This window comes from Mobula birostris, chromosome 5, assembly GCF_030028105.1.
Source record: "Mobula birostris isolate sMobBir1 chromosome 5, sMobBir1.hap1, whole genome shotgun sequence".
NCBI lineage: Eukaryota > Metazoa > Chordata > Chondrichthyes > Myliobatiformes > Myliobatidae > Mobula > Mobula birostris.
Genome location: NC_092374.1, coordinates 86283920 through 86302893, shown reverse-complemented (window position 1 = coordinate 86302893; position 18974 = coordinate 86283920). Strand labels below are relative to the sequence as shown.

At 48.7% G+C, this 18974-nt stretch overlaps 1 protein-coding gene across 1 annotated transcript in view; it reads left to right on the top strand.

Moving 5' to 3' along the window:
- The window catches only part of LOC140197833 (multifunctional procollagen lysine hydroxylase and glycosyltransferase LH3-like), a 121134-nt gene that overhangs the window by 90549 nt on the left and 11611 nt on the right, over positions 1-18974 (top strand). Inside the window, exons 12-17 of the mRNA XM_072258311.1 lie at positions 622-747; positions 6692-6833; positions 7242-7355; positions 14159-14224; positions 15880-15984; positions 17090-17236. Coding sequence (XP_072114412.1) covers positions 622-747; positions 6692-6833; positions 7242-7355; positions 14159-14224; positions 15880-15984; positions 17090-17236 — 700 coding nt within the window. The remainder of the gene's footprint in view (positions 1-621; positions 748-6691; positions 6834-7241; positions 7356-14158; positions 14225-15879; positions 15985-17089; positions 17237-18974) is intronic.

The window sequence follows — 18974 nt, the reverse complement described above, 5'->3', positions numbered from 1 at the left end:
TCTGAATGGACGCCTCTCTATTCTGAGGCTGTGTCCTCTGGTGTTAGACTCCCCACCATAAGAAACATCCTCTCCACATCCGCTCTTTTGGGGCCCTTTCAACATTAGACATGTTTCAATGAGGTCACCCCCTCATTCTTCTGAATTTCAGTGAGCAAGGCCCAGGGCCATCAAGTGCCTTTCATCCTTGGAATCATTTTGGTGAACCTCCTTTGAAGCCTCTCCAATGTCAGCACATTCTGTCTTAGATGAGGGGCCCAAAACTGCTCACAATGCTCCAAGTGAGGCCTCACCAGTAGCTGGAATGGCCTCCTCCTTGGTAGGGACTCACTGCTCAAATAGTGATCGCTGACAGCTAGACCTCATCGTGGAGACTGAACAGTGAAGTGAACTTGTCTTTGCTGTGTCGTTTCAGCCTTCCTGAAGTGAGGATATTTGTGGATTGTTATATCAGGTAGAGCTTGCAGCCTTCTCGTGAGCTTGGAGCTTGTGAACCGCAGACTCAATATTATCCCACATCTTCCTGCCCTGAATCCTGACAGCGAGAATTGGTCCCAATTCCCCCCTCCCCTCCATCGACCCCGGAGTAAGCTTCTCTTTTCTCTTGCCACTGTGCTGCAGGAACGTGATTGCCCCCATGGTCAGTCGCCACGGCAAGCTTTGGTCCAACTTCTGGGGTGCAATCAACGCTGAGGGATACTACAGCCGCTCAGAGGACTACATCGATATAGTCCAGCTCAAGAGAGTGTGAGTAACCTCATACCGGGAGCTCTCAGCAGGTCGAGTGACATCTCTGGGGAGAGAAACTGTTAACTGTAGACTGGTGTGTGTTGTTTAAATAGACTGTAGACTGGTGTAGTGTGTTTAGACTGTAGACTAGTGTAGTGTGTTGCTTAAACATACTGTAGACTGGTGTAGTGTGTTGTTTAAAGAGACTGTAGACTGGTGTAGTGTGTTGTTTAAAGAGACTGTAGACTGGTGTAGTGTTGTTTAAAGAGACTGTAGACTGGTGTAGTGTGTTGTTTAAAGAGACTGTAGACTGGTGTGTGTTTAAATAGACTCGTAGACTGGTGTGTGTTGTTTAAGGAGACTGTAGACTGGTGTAGTGTGTTGTTTAAAGAGACTGTAGACTGGTGTGTGTTGTTCAGACTGTAGACTGGTGAAATATGTTTAAATACTGTAGACTAGTGTAGTGTTGTTTAAAGAGACTAGACTGGTGTAGTGTGTTGTTTAAGGAGACTGTAGACTGGTGTAGTGTGTTGTTTAAAGAGACTGTAGACTGGTGTAGTGTGTTGTTTAAAGATACTGTAGACTGGTGTGTGTTGTTTAAATAGACTCGTAGACTGGTGTAGTGTGTTGTTTAAGGAGACTGTAGACTGGTGTAGTGTATTGTTTAAAGAGACTGTAGACTGGTGTGTGTTGTTCAGACTGTAGACTGGTGAAATATATTTAAATACTGTAGACTAGTGTAGTGTTGTTTAAAGAGACTAGACTGGTTTAGTGTGTTGTTAAAATAGACTTGTAAACTGGTGTAGTATGTTGTTTAAAGAGACTGTAGACTGTTGTAGTGTGTTGTTTAAGGAGACTGTAGACTGGTGTAGTGTGTTGTTTAAAGAGACTGTAGATTGGTGTAGTATGTTGTTTAAAGAGACTGTAGACTGGTGTATGTTTAAAGAGGCTGTAGACTGGTGTGTGTTGTTTAAAGAGACTGTAGACTGGTGTAGTGTGTTGTTTAAAGAGACTGTAGACTGGCATAGTGTGTTGATTAAATAGACTGTAGACTGGCATAGTGTGTTTAAACTGTAGACTAGTGTAGTGTGTTGTTTAAACATACTGTAGACTGGCGTAGTGTGTTTAAATAGACTGTAGACTGGCGTATTGTGTTTAAATAGACTGTAGACTGGCGTGTGTTGTTTAAATAGACTGTAGACTGGTGTAGTGTGTTTAAAGAGACTGTAGACTGGCCTAGTGTGTTTAAAGAGACTGTAGACTAGTGTAGTATGTTGTTTAAGGAGACTGTAGACTGGTGTAGTGTGTTGTTTAAAGAGACTGTAGACTGGTGTGTGTTTAAACAGGCTGTAGACTGGTGTGTGTTTAAAGAGGCTGTAGACTGGTGTAGTGTGTTGTTTAAAGAGACTGTAGACTGGTGTAGTATGTTTAAAGAGGCTGTAGACTGGTGTGTGTTGTTTAAAGAGACTGTAGACTGGTGTAGTGTGTTTAAAGAGACTGTAGACTGGCATAGTGTGTTGATTAAATAGACTGTAGACTGGCATAGTGTGTTTAGACTGTAGACTAGTGTAGTGTGTTGTTTAAACATACTGTAGACTGGCGTAGTGTGTTTAAATAGACTGTAGACTGGTGTATTGTGTTTAAATAGACTGTAGACTGGCGTGTGTTGTTTAAATAGACTGTAGACTGGTGTAGTGTGTTTAAAGAGACTGTAGACTGGCCTAGTGTGTTTAAAGAGACTGTAGACTAGTGTAGTATGTTGTTTAAAGAGACTGTAGACTGGTGTGTGTTTAAAGAGGCTGTAGACTGGTGTAGTGTGTTGTTTAAGGAGACTGTAGACTGGTGTAGTATGTTGTTTAAAGAGACTGTAGACTGGTGTGTGTTTAAAGAGGCTGTAGACTGGTGTAGTGTGTTGTTTAAAGAGACTGTAGACTGGTGTGTGTTGTTTAAATAGACTGTAGACTGGTGTAGTGTGTTTAAAGAGACTGTAGACTGGCCTAGTGTGTTTAAAGAGACTGTAGACTGGTGTGTGTTTAAAGAGGCTGTAGACTGGCATAGTGTGTTGTTTAAAGAGTTTTTAGATTGGTGTAGTATGTTGTTTAACTAGACTAGACTGGTGTAGTGTGTTTAAATAGACTCTAGACTGGCGTGATGTGTTGTTTAAAGAGACTCTATAGACTGGTGTAGTATGTTTAAAGAGACTAGACTGGCGTAGTGTATTTAAAGAGACTGTAGACTGGTGTAGTGTGTTTAAAGAGACTCTGTAGACTGGCGTAGTGTGTTGTTTAAAGAGACTGTAGACTGGCATAGTGTGTTGTTTAAAGAGACTCGTAGACTGGTGTAGTGTGTTGTTTAAAGAGACTCGTAGACTGGTGTGGTGTGTTGTTTAAAGAGACTCGTAGACTGGTGTAGTATGTTGTTTAAAGAGACTCGTAGACTGGTGTAGTGTGTTGTTTAAAGAGACTCGTAGACTGGTGTAGTGTTTTTTAAAGAGACTGTAGACTGGTATAGTGTGTTTTTTTTAGAGAGACTGTAGACTGGTGTGTTTTTTAAAGAGACTGTAGACTGTTGTAGTGTGTTGTTTAAATAGACTGTAGACTGGCGTAGTGTGTTGTTTAAAGAGACTGTAGACTGGCGTAGTGTGTTGTTTAAAGAGACTGTAGACTGGTGTGTTGTTTAAAGAGGCTGTAGACTGGTGTAGTGTGTTGTTTAAAGAGACTGTAGACTGGTGTAGTATGTTTAAAGAGGCTGTAGACTGGTGTGTGTTGTTTATAGAGACTGTAGACTGGTGTAGTGTGTTTAAAGAGACTGTAGACTGGCATAGTGTGTTGATTAAATAGACTGTAGACTGGCATAGTGTGTTTAGACTGTAGACTAGTGTAGTGTGTTGTTTAAACATACTGTAGACTGGCGTAGTGTGTTTAAATAGACTGTAGACTGGCGTAGTGTGTTTAAATAGACTGTAGACTGGCGTATTGTGTTTAAATAGACTGTAGACTGGCGTGTGTTGTTTAAATAGACTGTAGACTGGTGTAGTGTGTTTAAAGAGACTGTAGACTGGCCTAGTGTGTTTAAAGAGACTGTAGACTAGTGTAGTATGTTGTTTAAGGAGACTGTAGACTGGTGTGGTGTGTGTTGTTTAAAGAGACTGTAGACTGGTGTAGTGTGTTGTTTAAAGAGACTGTAGACTGGCCTAGTGTGTTTAAAGAGACTGTAGACTAGTGTAGTATGTTGTTTAAGGAGACTGTAGACTGGTGTGGTGTGTGTTGTTTAAAGAGACTGTAGACTGGTGTAGTATGTTGTTTAAAGAGACTGTAGACTGGTGTGTGTTTAAAGAGGCTGTAGACTGGTGTAGTGTGTTGTTTAAAGAGACTGTAGACTGATGTGTGTTGTTTAAAGAGACTGTAGACTGGCATAGTGTGTTGTTTAAAGAGTTTTTAGATTGGTGTAGTATGTTGTTTAACTAGATTAGACTGGTGTAGTGTGTTTAAATAGACTCTGTAGACTGGCGTGATGTGTTGTTTAAAGAGACTCTATAGACTGGTGTAGTGTGTTTAAAGAGACTAGACTGGCGTAGTGTATTTAAAGAGACTGTAGACTGGTGTAGTGTGTTTAAAGAGACTCGTAGACTGGTGTAGTGTGTTGTTTAAAGAGACTCGTAGACTGGTGTAGTGTGTTTAAAGAGACTCGTAGACTGGTGTAGTGTGTTGTTTAAAGAGACTCGTAGACTGGTGTAGTGTGTTGTTTAAAGAGACTCGTAGACTGGTGTAGTGTGTTGTTTAAAGAGACTCGTAGACTGGTGTAGTGTTTTTTAAAGAGACTGTAGACTGGTATAGTGTGTTTTTTTTAGAGAGACTGTAGACTGGTGTGTTTTTTAAAGAGACTGTAGACTGTTGTAGTGTGTTGTTTAAATAGACTGTAGACTGGCGTAGTGTGTTGTTTAAAGAGACTGTAGACTGGCGTGGTGTGTTGTTTAAAGAGACTGTAGACTGGCGTAGTGTGTTTAAAGAGACTGTAGACTGGCATAGTGTGTTGTTTAAAGAGACTCTGTAGACTGGTGTAGTGCGTTGTTTAAAGAGACTCTGTAGACTGGTGTAGTGTGTTGTTTAAAGAGACTGTAGACTGGCGTAGTGTGTTGAAGGAGACTATAGACTGGTGTAATGTGTTGTTTAAAGAGACTGTAGACTGGTGTAGTGTTGTATAAAGAGACTGTAGACTGGCGTAGTGTGTTGTTTAAAGAGACTGTAGACTGGCGTGGTGTGTTGTTTAAAGAGACTGTAGACTGGTGTAGTGTGTTGTTTAAAGAGACTAGACTGGCATAGTGTGTTTAAAGAGACTGTAGACTGGCGTGGTGTGTTGTTTAAAGAGACTGTAGACTGGCGTAGTGTGTTTAAAGAGACTGTAGACTGGCATAGTGTGTTGTTTAAAGAGACTCTGTAGACTGGTGTAGTGCGTTGTTTAAAGAGACTGTAGACTGGCGTAGTGTGTTGTTTAAAGAGACTGTAGACTGGCATAGTGTTGTTTAAAGAGACTGTAGACTGGCATGGTGTGTTGTTTAAAGAGACTCTGTAGACTGGTGTAGTGTGTTGTTTAAAGAAACTGTAGACTGGCGTAGTGTGTTGTTTAAAGAGACTGTAGACTGGCATGGTGTGTTGTTTAAAGAGACTCTGTAGACTGGTGTAGTGTGTTGTTTAAAGAGACTGTAGACTGGCGTAGTGTGTTGTTTAAAGAGACTGTAGACTGGCATGGTGTGTTTAAAGAGACTCTGTAGACTGGTGTAGTGTGTTGTTTAAAGAGACTGTAGACTGGCATAGTGTGTTGAAGGAGACTATAGACTGGTGTAATGTGTTGTTTAAAGAGACTGTAGACTGGTGTAGTGTTGTATAAAGAGACTGTAGACTGGCATAATGTGTTTAAAGAGACTATAGACTGGTGTAGTGTGTTGTTTAAAGAGACTGTAGACTGGTGTAGTATGTTGTTTAAATAGACTCTAGATTTGTAATTTCGTAGTCTTGTAATAAAATTCTTAATAGTTTCTGCAGACTGTTTGGTGCAGTGTGTTTAAGTAGATTCTGTAGACCTGTATACTACACCATTGAAATCAGTCCTGTGGACTGTTTGGTGCTGTGTTCTATTTTACTATATTGTGTAGACTCATAATACATTTTAAATAGATTTTATAGTCAGCTTAGTGTGCGGTGGTGTTTAAAAAGATTCTTTGGCTCTTCAACAGATATTGGAAAGATTCTAATTCTGTTCAGGATAACTTCAGGCAATGAGAACAGAATCAATTGGATGATGAAGGGTGTTTGACCCAAGATATTAACTGTTTCTTTCACCTCTGATGCTGTCAACCTGCTAAGTACTCGAAGTACTTGATTTATTTCGGGTTTCCAGTGACTGAGGAATCAGCTTTGTGTTCTGGGTGGAGGGAGAGGTGGGGTGTGCTGGCCAGTCATCTGTGTTTGGCTATGGGATCTCCTTGCTGGAGCTCAGTGGTCACTGCTGTGAACACCTGATCAGTGAGTTTGAACTCATTGAGAAGCTCATTTACGGCTGGCACGATAGCACGGCAGTTAGGATAAAGCTTTACAGCACCGGCGAGCTGGGTTCATTTCCCACCGCTGTCTGTAAGGAGCTTGTATGTTCTCCCTGTGACTGTGTACAGCCTAAAGATGTATAGGTTAGTAAGTTAATTAGTCGTTGGGTGTATTTGGGCGGAGTGGGCTCCTTTGGCCGATAGGCCTGTTACTGTTCTGTATCTCCAAATAAATACATTCAGCTGGTGGTACCTAGATAAGGGGAGAGGGAGAGGGGCTGAGGGAACTGGGAATTCGGAGGTGGGCGTGAAAGTGTAGCATGTGCTGGATCTGCTGAATGGGGCTCTACGGTGAATATATGGAACTTGGATGTGTTTCTGAGTGACCTGTGCCTCCTTCCCCTCTCCCCCAACCCCCCGTAGAGGAATCTGGAATGTTCCGTACGTCTCACAGGTCTACCTGATCAAAGGCGAAATTCTGCGCACTCAGCTGAGGCATAAGAATGTGTTCACCCGCCAAGAGATGGACCCCGACATGATCTTCTGCAAGAATATCCGCGAAAAGGTTAGGGAGGGGGTGCAGGGAAATTAGAGAGTCAATGGGATGGGGAGGGTGTTGGCAGGAGAGAGGTTAGGGAGGATGGGCGGACATGAATTGGGGGGAATGGAGGTGGATTGCATCTCATTGGCCAGTGGCGCTGAGGTGGGAGCCGCCCTGAATGGCCATTGGCATTGAAGTGGGAGCCATTCCTATTGGCCAGTGGTGCTGAGATGTGAGCTGCCCCCAGTGGCTGGTTCCGCTGAGGTGGAATCTGACCCATTCCCTTTGGGCAGTCGGCCTAATCTGATAGCTCCCTCATTGGCCAGTTGCGCAGCCACCCTATTGGGCGGTGGCTGTGATTGCGCGATACCAGCTGCATTGCAGGCGTGTGTCTGTGGCCTCATTCGTTAATAGATCCGTTTCTGTTTCCAGGGAATATTCATGTACGTTACCAACATGGACGACTTTGGACACCTCGTGACAACGACCAACTACAACACCAGCCGCCTGCACAATGACTTGTGGCAAATCTTCTCAAACCCAGATGTGAGAGAGCGTAATCTTCTCTACTGAGTTGTTCTGAGCTGTACAGGGAGAGAGCAGGGCAGTCTGATTAATTTGGGGACTGATACAGGGCTATGCAGAGAGATTGGGGCAATGGGATTAATTTGGGGACTGATACAGGGCTGTGGGGAGAGAGTGGGACAGTGGGATTAGTTTGGGGACTGATACAGGGCTGTGGGGAGAGAGTGGGACAGTGGGATTAGTTTGGGGACTGATACAAGTCAGTAGGGAGAGAGTGGGACAGTGGGATTAGTTTGGAGACTGATACAGGTCTGTGGGGAGAGAGTGGGACAGTGGGATTAGTTTGGGGACTGATACAGGTCTGTGGGGAGAGAGTGGGACAGTGGGATTAGTTTGGAGACTGATACAGGTCTGTGGGGAAAGAGTGGACAGTGGGATTAGTTTGGGGACTGATACAGGACTGTGGGGAGAGAGTGGGACAGTGGGATTAGTTTGGAGACTGATACAGGTCTGTGGGGAGAGAGTGGGACAGTGGGATTAGTTTGGGGACTGATACAGGACTGTGGGGAGAGAGTGGGGCAGTGAGATTAGTTTGGGGACTGATACAGGACTGTGAGGAGAGAGTGGGACAGTGGGATTAGTTTGGGGACTGATAGAGGACTGTGAGGAGAGAGTGGGACAGTGGGATTAGTTTGGGGACTGATACAGGACTGTGGGGAGAGAGTGGGGCAGTGGGATTAGTTTGGGGACTGATACAGGTCTGTGGGGAGAGAGTGGGACAGTGGGATTAGTTTGGGGATTGATACAGGTCTGTGGGGAGAGAGTGGGACAGTGGGATTAGTTTGGGGACTGATACAGGTCTGTGGGGAGAGAGTGGGATTAGTTTGGGGACTGATACAGGTCTGTGGGGAGAGAGTGGACAGTGGGATTAGTTTGGGGACTGATACAGGACTGTGGGGAGAGAGTGGGACAGTGGGATTAGTTTGGGGACTGATACAGGACTGTGGGGAGAGAGTGGGGCAGTGGGATTAGTTTGGGGACTGATACAGGTCTGTGGGGAGAGAGTGGACAGTGGGATTAGTTTGGGGACTGATACAGGTCTGTGGGGAGAGAGTGGGACAGTGGGATTAGTTTGGGGACTGATACAGGTCTGTGGGGAGAGAGTGGGACAGTGGGATTAGTTTGGGGACTGATGCAGGACTGTGGGGAGAGAGTGGGGCAGTGGGATTAGTTTGGGGACTGATACAGGACTGTGGGGAGAGAGTTGAGACAGTGGGATTAGTTTGGGGACTGATACAGGTCTGTGGGGAGAGAGTGGGACAGTGGGATTAGTTTGGGGACTGATACAGGACTGTGGGGAGAGAGTGGGGCAGTGGGATTAGTTTGGGGACTGATACAGGTCTGTGGGGAGAGAGTGGGACAGTGGGATTAGTTTGGGGACTGATACAGGACTGTGGGGAGAGAGTGGGGCAGTGGGATTAGTTTGGGGACTGATACAGGTCTGTGGGGAGAGAGTGGGACAGTGGGATTAGTTTGGGGACTGATACAGGACTGTGGGGAGAGGGTGGACAGTGAGATTAGTTTGGGGACTGATACAGGTCTGTGGGGAGAGAGTGGGACAGTGGGATTAGTTTGGGGACTGATACAGGACTGTGGGGAGAGAGTGGGACAGTGGGATTAGTTTGGGGACTGATACAGGACTGTGGGGAGAGAGTGGGACAGTGGGATTAGTTTGGGGACTGATACAGGACTGTGGGGAGAGAGTGGGACAGTGGGATTAGTTTGGGGACTGATACAGGTCTGTGGGGAGAGAGTGGGACAGTGGGATTAGTTTGGGGACTGATACAGGTCTGTGGGGAGAGGGTGGGACAGTGGGATTAGTTTGGGGACTGATACAGGACTGTGGGGAGAGAGTGGGACAGTGGGATTAGTTTGGGGACTGATACAGGTCTGTGGGGAGAGAGTGGGACAGTGGGATTAGTTTGGGGACTGATACAGGTCTGTGGGGAGAGAGTGGGACAGTGGGATTAGTTTGGGGACTGATACAGGTCTGTGGGGAGAGAGTGGGACAGTGGGATTAGTTTGGGGACTGATACAGGACTGTGGGGAGAGAGTGGGGCAGTGGGATTAATTTGGGGACTGATACAGGTCTGTGGGGAGAGAGTGGAGCAGTGAGATTAGTGTGGGGACTGTTACAGGACTGTTGGGAGAGAGTGGGACAGTGGGATTAATTTGGGGACTGATACAGGTCTGTTGGGAGAGAGTGGGACAGTGGGATTAGTTTGGGGACTGATACAGGACTGTGGGGAGAGAGTGGGACAGTGGGATTAATTTGGGGACTGATACAGGTCTGTGGGGAGAGAGTGGGACGGACTGATACAGGTCTGTGGGGAGAGAGTGGGACAGTGGGATTAGTTTGGGGACTGATACAGGTCTGTGGAGAGAGAGTGGGACAGTGGGATTAATTTGGGGACTGATACAGGTCTGTGGGGAGAGAGTGGGACAGTGGGATTAGTTTGGGGACTGATACAGGTCTGTGGGGAGAGAGTGGGACAGTGGGATTAGTTTGGGGACTGATACAGGTCTGTGGGGAGAGAGTGGGGCAGTGGGATTAGTTTGGGGACTGATACAGGTCTGTGGGGAGAGAGTGGGACAGTGGGATTAGTTTGGGGACTGATACAGGTCTGTGGGGAGAGAGTGGGACAGTGGGATTAGTTTGGGGACTGATACAGGTCTGTGGGGAGAGAGTGGGACAGTGGGATTAGTTTGGGGACTGATACAGGTCTGTGGGGAGAGAGTGGGACAGTGGGATTAGTTTGGGGACTGATACAGGTCTGTGGGGAGAGAGTGGGACAGTGGGATTAGTTTGGAGACTGATACAGGTCTGTGGGGAGAGAGTGGACAGTGGGATTAGTTTGGGGACTGATACAGGTCTGTAGGGAGAGGGTGGACAGTGGGATTAATTTGGGGACTGATGCAGGTCTGTTGGGAGAGAGTGGGACAGTGGGATTAGTTTGGGGACTGATACAGGTCTGTGGGGAGAGAGTGGGACAGTGGGATTAGTTTGGGGACTGATACAGGACTGTGGGGAGAGAGTGGGATTAGTTTGGGGACTGATACAGGTCTGTGGGGAGAGAGTGGACAGTGGGATTAGTTTGGGGACTGATACAGGTCTGTGGGGAGAGAGTGGACAGTGGGATTAGTTTGGGGACTGATACAGGTCTGTGGGGAGAGAGTGGGACAGTGGGATTAGTTTGGGGACTGATACAAGTCTGTAGGGAGAGAGTGGGACAGTGGGATTAGTTTGGGGACTGATACAGGTCTGTGGGGAGAGAGTGGGGCAGTGGGATTAGTTTGGGGACTGATACAGGTCTGTGGGGAGAGAGTGGGACAGTGGGATTAGTTTGGGGACTGATACAGGTCTGTGGGGAGAGAGTGGGACAGTGGGATTAGTTTGGGGACTGATACAGGTCTGTGGGGAGAGAGTGGGACAGTGGGATTAGTTTGGGGACTGATACAGGTCTGTGGGGAGAGAGTGGGACAGTGGGATTAGTTTGGGGACTGATACAGGTCTGTGGGGAGAGAGTGGGACAGTGGGATTAGTTTGGAGACTGATACAGGTCTGTGGGGAGAGAGTGGACAGTGGGATTAGTTTGGGGACTGATACAGGTCTGTAGGGAGAGGGTGGACAGTGGGATTAATTTGGGGACTGATGCAGGTCTGTTGGGAGAGAGTGGGACAGTGGGATTAGTTTGGGGACTGATACAGGTCTGTGGGGAGAGAGTGGGACAGTGGGATTAGTTTGGGGACTGATACAGGACTGTGGGGAGAGAGTGGGATTAGTTTGGGGACTGATACAGGTCTGTGGGGAGAGAGTGGACAGTGGGATTAGTTTGGGGACTGATACAGGTCTGTGGGGAGAGAGTGGACAGTGGGATTAGTTTGGGGACTGATACAGGTCTGTGGGGAGAGAGTGGGACAGTGGGATTAGTTTGGGGACTGATACAAGTCTGTAGGGAGAGAGTGGGACAGTGGGATTAGTTTGGGGACTGATACAGGTCTGTGGGGAGAGAGTGGGACAGTGGGATTAGTTTGGGGACTGATACAGGACTGTGGGGAGAGAGTGGGACAGTGGGATTAGTTTGGGGACTGATACAAGTCTGTAGGGAGAGAGTGGGACAGTGGGATTAGTTTGGGGACTGATACAGGTCTGTGGGGAGAGAGTGGGACAGTGGGATTAGTTTGGGGACTGATACAGGACTGTGGGGAGAGAGTGGGACAGTGGGATTAGTTTGGGGACTGATACAGGTCTGTGGGGAGAGAGTGGGACAGTGGGATTAGTTTGGAGACTGATACAGGTCTGTGGGGAGAGAGTGGACAGTGGGATTAGTTTGGGGACTGATACAGGTCTGTAGGGAGAGGGTGGACAGTGGGATTAATTTGGGGACTGATGCAGGTCTGTTGGGAGAGAGTGGGACAGTGGGATTAGTTTGGGGACTGATACAGGTCTGTGGGGAGAGAGTGGGACAGTGGGATTAGTTTGGGGACTGATACAGGACTGTGGGGAGAGAGTGGGATTAGTTTGGGGACTGATACAGGTCTGTGGGGAGAGAGTGGACAGTGGGATTAGTTTGGGGACTGATACAGGTCTGTGGGGAGAGAGTGGACAGTGGGATTAGTTTGGGGACTGATACAGGTCTGTGGGGTGAGAGTGGGACAGTGGGATTAGTTTGGGGACTGATACAAGTCTGTAGGGAGAGAGTGGGACAGTGGGATTAGTTTGGGGACTGATACAGGTCTGTGGGGAGAGAGTGGGACAGTGGGATTAGTTTGGGGACTGATACAGGACTGTGGGGAGAGAGTGGGACAGTGGGATTAGTTTGGGGACTGATACAAGTCTGTAGGGAGAGAGTGGGACAGTGGGATTAGTTTGGGGACTGATACAGGTCTGTGGGGAGAGAGTGGGACAGTGGGATTAGTTTGGGGACTGATACAGGACTGTGGGGAGAGAGTGGGACAGTGGGATTAGTTTGGGGACTGATACAGGTCTGTGGGGAGAGAGTGGGACAGTGGGATTAGTTTGGGGACTGATACAAGTCTGTAGGGAGAGAGTGGGACAGTGGGATTAGTTTGGGGACTGATACAGGTCTGTGGGGAGAGAGTGGGACAGTGGGATTAGTTTGGGGACTGATACAGGACTGTGGGGAGAGAGTGGGACAGTGGGATTAGTTTGGGGACTGATACAGGTCTGTGGGGAGAGAGTGGGACAGTGGGATTAGTTTGGGGACTGATACAGGTCTGTGGGGAGAGAGTGGGACAGTGGGATTAGTTTGGAGATTGATACAGGTCTGTGGGGGGAGAGTGGACAGTGGGATTAGTTTGGGGACTGATACAGGTCTGTAGGGAGAGGGTGGACAGTGGGATTAATTTGGGGACTGATGCAGGTCTGTTGGGAGAGAGTGGGACAGTGGGATTAGTTTGGGGACTGATACAGGTCTGTGGGGAGAGAGTGGGACAGTGGGATTAGTTTGGGGACTGATACAGGACTGTGGGGAGAGAGTGGGATTAGTTTGGGGACTGATACAGGTCTGTGGGGAGAGAGTGGACAGTGGGATTAGTTTGGGGACTGATACAGGTCTGTGGGGAGAGAGTGGACAGTGGGATTAGTTTGGGGACTGATACAGGTCTGTGGGGAGAGAGTGGGACAGTGGGATTAGTTTGGGGACTGATACAAGTCTGTAGGGAGAGAGTGGGACAGTGGGATTAGTTTGGGGACTGATACAGGTCTGTGGGGAGAGAGTGGGACAGTGGGATTAGTTTGGGGACTGATACAGGACTGTGGGGAGAGAGTGGGACAGTGGGATTAGTTTGGGGACTGATACAAGTCTGTAGGGAGAGAGTGGGACAGTGGGATTAGTTTGGGGACTGATACAGGTCTGTGGGGAGAGAGTGGGACAGTGGGATTAGTTTGGGGACTGATACAGGACTGTGGGGAGAGAGTGGGACAGTGGGATTAGTTTGGGGACTGATACAGGTCTGTGGGGAGAGAGTGGGACAGTGGGATTAGTTTGGGGACTGATACAAGTCTGTAGGGAGAGAGTGGGACAGTGGGATTAGTTTGGGGACTGATACAGGTCTGTGGGGAGAGAGTGGGACAGTGGGATTAGTTTGGGGACTGATACAGGACTGTGGGGAGAGAGTGGGACAGTGGGATTAGTTTGGGGACTGATACAGGACTGTGAGGAGAGAGTGGGACAGTGGGATTAGTTTGGGGACTGATACAGGTCTGTGGGGAGAGAGTGGGACAGTGGGATTAGTTTGGGGACTGATGCAGGACTGTGGGGAGAGAGTGGGACAGTGGGATTAGTTTGGGGACTGATACAGGACTGTGAGGAGAGAGTGGGACAGTGGGATTAGTTTGGGGACTGATACAGGTCTGTGGGGAGAGAGTGGGACAGTGGGATTAGTTTGGGGACCGATACAGGTCTGTAGGGAGAGAGTGGGACAGTGGGATTAGTTTGGGGACTGATACAGGACTGTGGGGAGAGAGTGGGATTAGTTTGGGGACTGATACAGGTCTGTTGGGAGAGGGTGGACAGTGGGATTAGTTTGGGGACTGATACAGGTCTGTGGGGAGAGAGTGGGACAGTGGGATTAGTTTGGGGACTGATACAGGGCTGTGGGGAGAGAGTGGGATTAGTTTGGGGACTGATACAGGGCTGTGGGATTGTTGGGGTCACAGGCTGTTTGGACCTGCTGTAAGAACCCTGCCCTGTTACCTTGTTGCCTTCTTTGGATTTCCCCTCGCCGTTTTCTCGTGGTAGGACTGGCGTGACAAGTACATCCACGAGAACTACTCACAGATCTTCACCGACGATATCGTGCAACAGGTCAGTGAAAACAAAAAATGCTGCAGATGCACAACCAGTCAGACAGCGTGTGTAGAGAGGGAAACATGGCAGGTTATTGATCCATCAGAGCTGTGTGGAGCCCACCAGTTTGTGGGTTAAATCCACTGACAATGCCTTGGCGTCCAAGCCCATTGCTGGCTTGGAACACCGGTCATTAGGTTTGTATGTTCGTGGTCTTTTGCTGCTGTCGCCCATCCACTTCGAGGTTCAACGTGTTGTGCGTTCAGAGATGCTCTTCTGCACACCACTGTTGTAATGTGCAGTTATTCGCCTTCCTGTCGGCTTGAACCAGTCTAACCATTCCCCTTTGACCTCTCTCATTAGCAAGGGATTTTGCCCACTAAGCTACCGCTCCCTAGATTTTTTTTTTGTTTATTGATCCATACTGTGTAAACTCTAGAGACTGTTGTGCATGATAATCCCAGGAGGTCAGCCGTTCAGAGTTACTCAAACCACCCCATCTGGCACCAACTGAACGTCTTGACCATGTTGCAATAAGTTACTGTCACACGTGGCCAAGTGGTGAAGGCATTGGACTAGCGATCTGAAGGTCGTGAGTTCGAGCCCCAGCCGAGGCAGCGTGTTGTGTCCCTGAGCAAGACACTTAATCACACATTGCTCTGCGGCGACACTGGTGCCAAGCTGTATGGGTCCTAATGCCCTTCCCTTGGACAACATTGGTGTCGTGGAGAGGGGAGACTTGCAGCATGGGCAACTGCTGGTCTTCCATGCAACCTTGCCCAGGCCTGCGCCCTGGAGAGTGAAGACTTTCCAGGCGCAGGTCCATGGTCTCACAAGACTGTCACATGATTGGCTGATTAGATATTTGCATTAACAAGCAGGTGTCGCTAATAAAGTGGCAACTGAGCACAGAATGGGGCACAGAATGTGAGATTTGGAACATTATATTTCATTGTTAGAAAATGCTGCTTAGTCTGTGCTGCGTGCCATTCTGATCAGCACACTATAGGGAAGATGTGATTGCGCTGGAGAGTCTAGAAGGGACTCACGGGGATGCTGCCTCTAATAATTGGAATCACTGTTATGTAGCTGTCAGTGATTATACTGAGTTGTGGGGAGAATGCGTAGTAAACATACTTCAATTCCTTCTTTCTCTCCATCCCTGCACCCTCTTCCCCCCTTTCCCCCACCTAAACCCCCCCACCTAACCCCCCCACCTTAAACCCCTCACCTTACCCCCTCGCCTTCACCCCCCCACCAACCTCCACTTCCTCCTACCCCCTTCCCCCTACACCCTACCCCCAACCCTACCCCACCCGCCTTACCATTACCCCCTCCCCTCCTCTTCCCCCTCTCCCCTTTCCTGCCTCCTGCAGCATGGGCCAGTGGGGGTGAGGGGCCTGTTTCTGTGCTGACTGGGGCTGTTCTTTACTGGAGACGAGCTGTACTGTGTGATGTGGCCTTCATCCCTGTCACTCCAATATAATGTTTCATCTGGCTCATATTACATCTGGATTACAATCGGAGAGCTTGTAATGAATCATTATTAAACAAATCCTTCTGGCCACGAAGGTGTTTTAGTCAGGGTGGAGCTTAATCCCTGGCGCTGAAGACCAATGTGCCCTGTTTACGGGCGGTGGTTTGTGGTTGCTGATAACTCCCTCTTCCCGCAGCCGTGTCCTGATGTATACTGGTTCCCCGTCCTCAGCGAGGAAGCGTGCGACCAGCTGGTTCAGGAGATGGAACATTATGGCCAGTGGTCCGGGGGTAAGCATGAGGTAAGGCGCCAGGCTGAGAGCGGTTCCTCACCGCACCATCTCGCGGCAACTGGGTCTGCGTTGTTCACCAAATCCAGTCTGTGGTTATGTTAGGCCTGTGGTTTCCAGGGCAACAAGGTTTCGCCAAGACCATCTATGGTTACCGGAGCGGCAGGTCACATGTGACCCATCTGTGGTTACCAGGACTGCCAATCACACCAGGCCCATCTATGGTTACCAGGGCAACTGGCCATGTCAGGCCCTTCCATGGTTACCAGGGCAACAGGTCACACCAGGATCATCCGTGGTGACCAGTGCAATAGGTGATGTCAGGCCCATCTATGGTCACCAAGGCAACAAGGTCAGTGCAGGTCCATCTGTGGTTACCAGGGTAAAAAAGTCACGTTAGGCCCATCCATGTTACTAAGGCATCAAGTCGTGCCCAACCCCAAGTATGGTTACTAGGGCAACAAGTCACATCAGTTACATCCATGGTTACCAGGGCAACATAGTCACCCCAGACCTGTATGTAGTTACTAAGGTGACAAGGTCATTGCCAGGCCTGTCCATGTTAATCAGACAATGAGGCCAAGAGTGGTCCACCCATGTTGTTATGACAACGAGGTCACCCCACATGTGTTCCCATTGATCTGGAACCAGCTCACCCTAGCTCAATCCAGCAGGCCTGTCCTCTTTCCTGAGGCTTGAATGTCACACTCAGCAACTTTCCCCGTCTGTTCCTGTCAGTATAGCAATGTGTCAGCCGTTTCGGTTGCTCTGGCAATGTCACAAACCATTGCAGCCAACGCCGCCTTGCTCCCCATTCTCTGTCCCCATGCCAGTCGACACTGTTGTTCCCCTGCGGCCAAGCTTTCCCAATGGAAGGGCCTCCAATCTCATGAGAGAGGTCCGGTAGCCCAGAATTTCCAGTCCTGGAATGCAGGGATAACCAGTTCCTTCACTGGGGGCCCTGGCTTCTGACTCCCGGGGGGTGGGGGGCAGTGGGTTGTTGTTTTTCATGTGAGAGCTTTCTGTGCCCTGATCGGTGTGCATGGGGGTAGCTGGGCTCTCTGGCTTTGACGTAGATCGCCCGCGGCACTTAGAGTGAACACTGCTCTGGTCGCAGGACTCCCGGCTCAGTGGAGGCTACGAGAACGTCCCGACGGTAGACATCCACATGAAGCAGGTGAACTTCGAGCGGGAGTGGCTGAAGTTCCTGAGGGAGTACATTGCTCCCGTCACGGAGAAGCTCTACCCCGGATACTACACTAAGGTACCCGTGGGGAGGGGATGGGCTGGTGAGGTGAGGGCGAGAAGCGCTTGGAGGGGCAGCTGTGTCTGAAAGTGGCAAGGGTTGGGGGCTGAGTTATGCTTGTAACTTCAAAACATTAAACTAATTCAAAGGAAGACACAGGAGTCTGAAATGTGAGTCTGACTTTGTGTTTGCTTTGAGCAATGTGCCCACGTATCACGTGGTAGAGTAATGATGTGTGCAGTTCACTTATCTATACTGTTGGAAACCACGTTTTTTATTAATAATACTTTTTATAAGATTTGTACTGTTTAACAAATGCATGTATTTTTCGCAGCACACATAAAAGTTGCTGGTGAATGCAGCAGGCCAGGCAGCATCTCTAGGAAGAGGCCTGTCTTGGCCTGAAACGTCGACTGCACCTCTTCCTAGAGATGCTGCCTGGTCTGCTGCGTTCACCAGCAACTTTTATGTGTGTTGCTTGAATTTCCAGCATCTGCAGAATTCTGCAGAAAAACACCCCACTAGGAATAGGGTTCCTCTGGTAAAACTCCATCCTCCCGCCACCCCACTAGGAATAGGGTTCCCCTAGTAAAACTCCATCCTCCCGCCACCCCACTAGGAATAGGGTTCCCCTGGTAACTTCGCTACATCGACAACTGCATTGGCGCTGCTTCCTGCACGCATGCAGAACTCGTTGACTTTATTAACTTTGCCTCCAACTTTCACCCTGCCCTCAAGTTTACCTGGTCCATTTCCGACACCTCCCTCCCCTTTCTAGATCTTTCTGCCTCTGTCTCTGGGGACAGCTTATCCACTGATGTCTACTATAAGCCTACTGACTCTCACAGCTATCTGGACTATTCCTCTTCTCACCCTGTCTCTTGCAAAAACGCCATCCCCTTCTCGCAATTCCTCCGTCTCCACCGCATCTGCTCTCAGGATGAGGCTTTTCATTCTAGGACGAGGGAGATGTCTTCCTTTTTTAAAGAAAGGGGCTTCCCTTCCTCCACTATCAACTCTGCTCTTAAACGCATCTCCCCCGTTTCACGTACATCTGCTCTCACTCCATCCTCCCGCCACCCCACTAGGAATAGGGTTCCCCTGGTTCTCACCAACCACCCCACCAGCCTCCGGGTCCAACATATTATTCTCCGTAACTTCCGCCACCTCCCAACGGGATCCCACCACTAAGCACATCTTTCCCTCCCCCGCCCCTCTGCATTCCGCAGGGATCACTCCCTATGCAACTCCCTTGTCCATTCGTCCCCCCCATCCTTCCCCACTGATCTCCCTCCTGGCACTTAACCGTGTAAGCGGAACAAGTGCTACACATGCCCTTACACTTCCTCCCTTACCACCATTCAGGGCCCCAAACAGTCCTTCCAGGTGAGGCAACACTTCACCTGTGAGTCGACTGGGGTGATATACTGCGTCCGGTGCTCCCGATGTGGCCTTTTATATATTGGTGAGACCCGACGCAGACTGAGAGACCGCTTTGCTGAACATCTACGATCTGTCCGCCAGAGAAAGCAGGATCTCCCAGTGGCCACACATTTTAATTCCACATCCCATTCCCATTCTGACATGTCCATCCACGGCCTCCTCTACTGTAAAGATGAAGCCACACTCAGGTTGGAGGAACAACACATATTCCATATGGGTAGCCTCCAACCTGATGGCATGAACATCGACTTCTCTAACTTCCGCTAGGCCCCACCTCCCCCTCGTACCCCATCTGTTACTTATTTTTATGCAC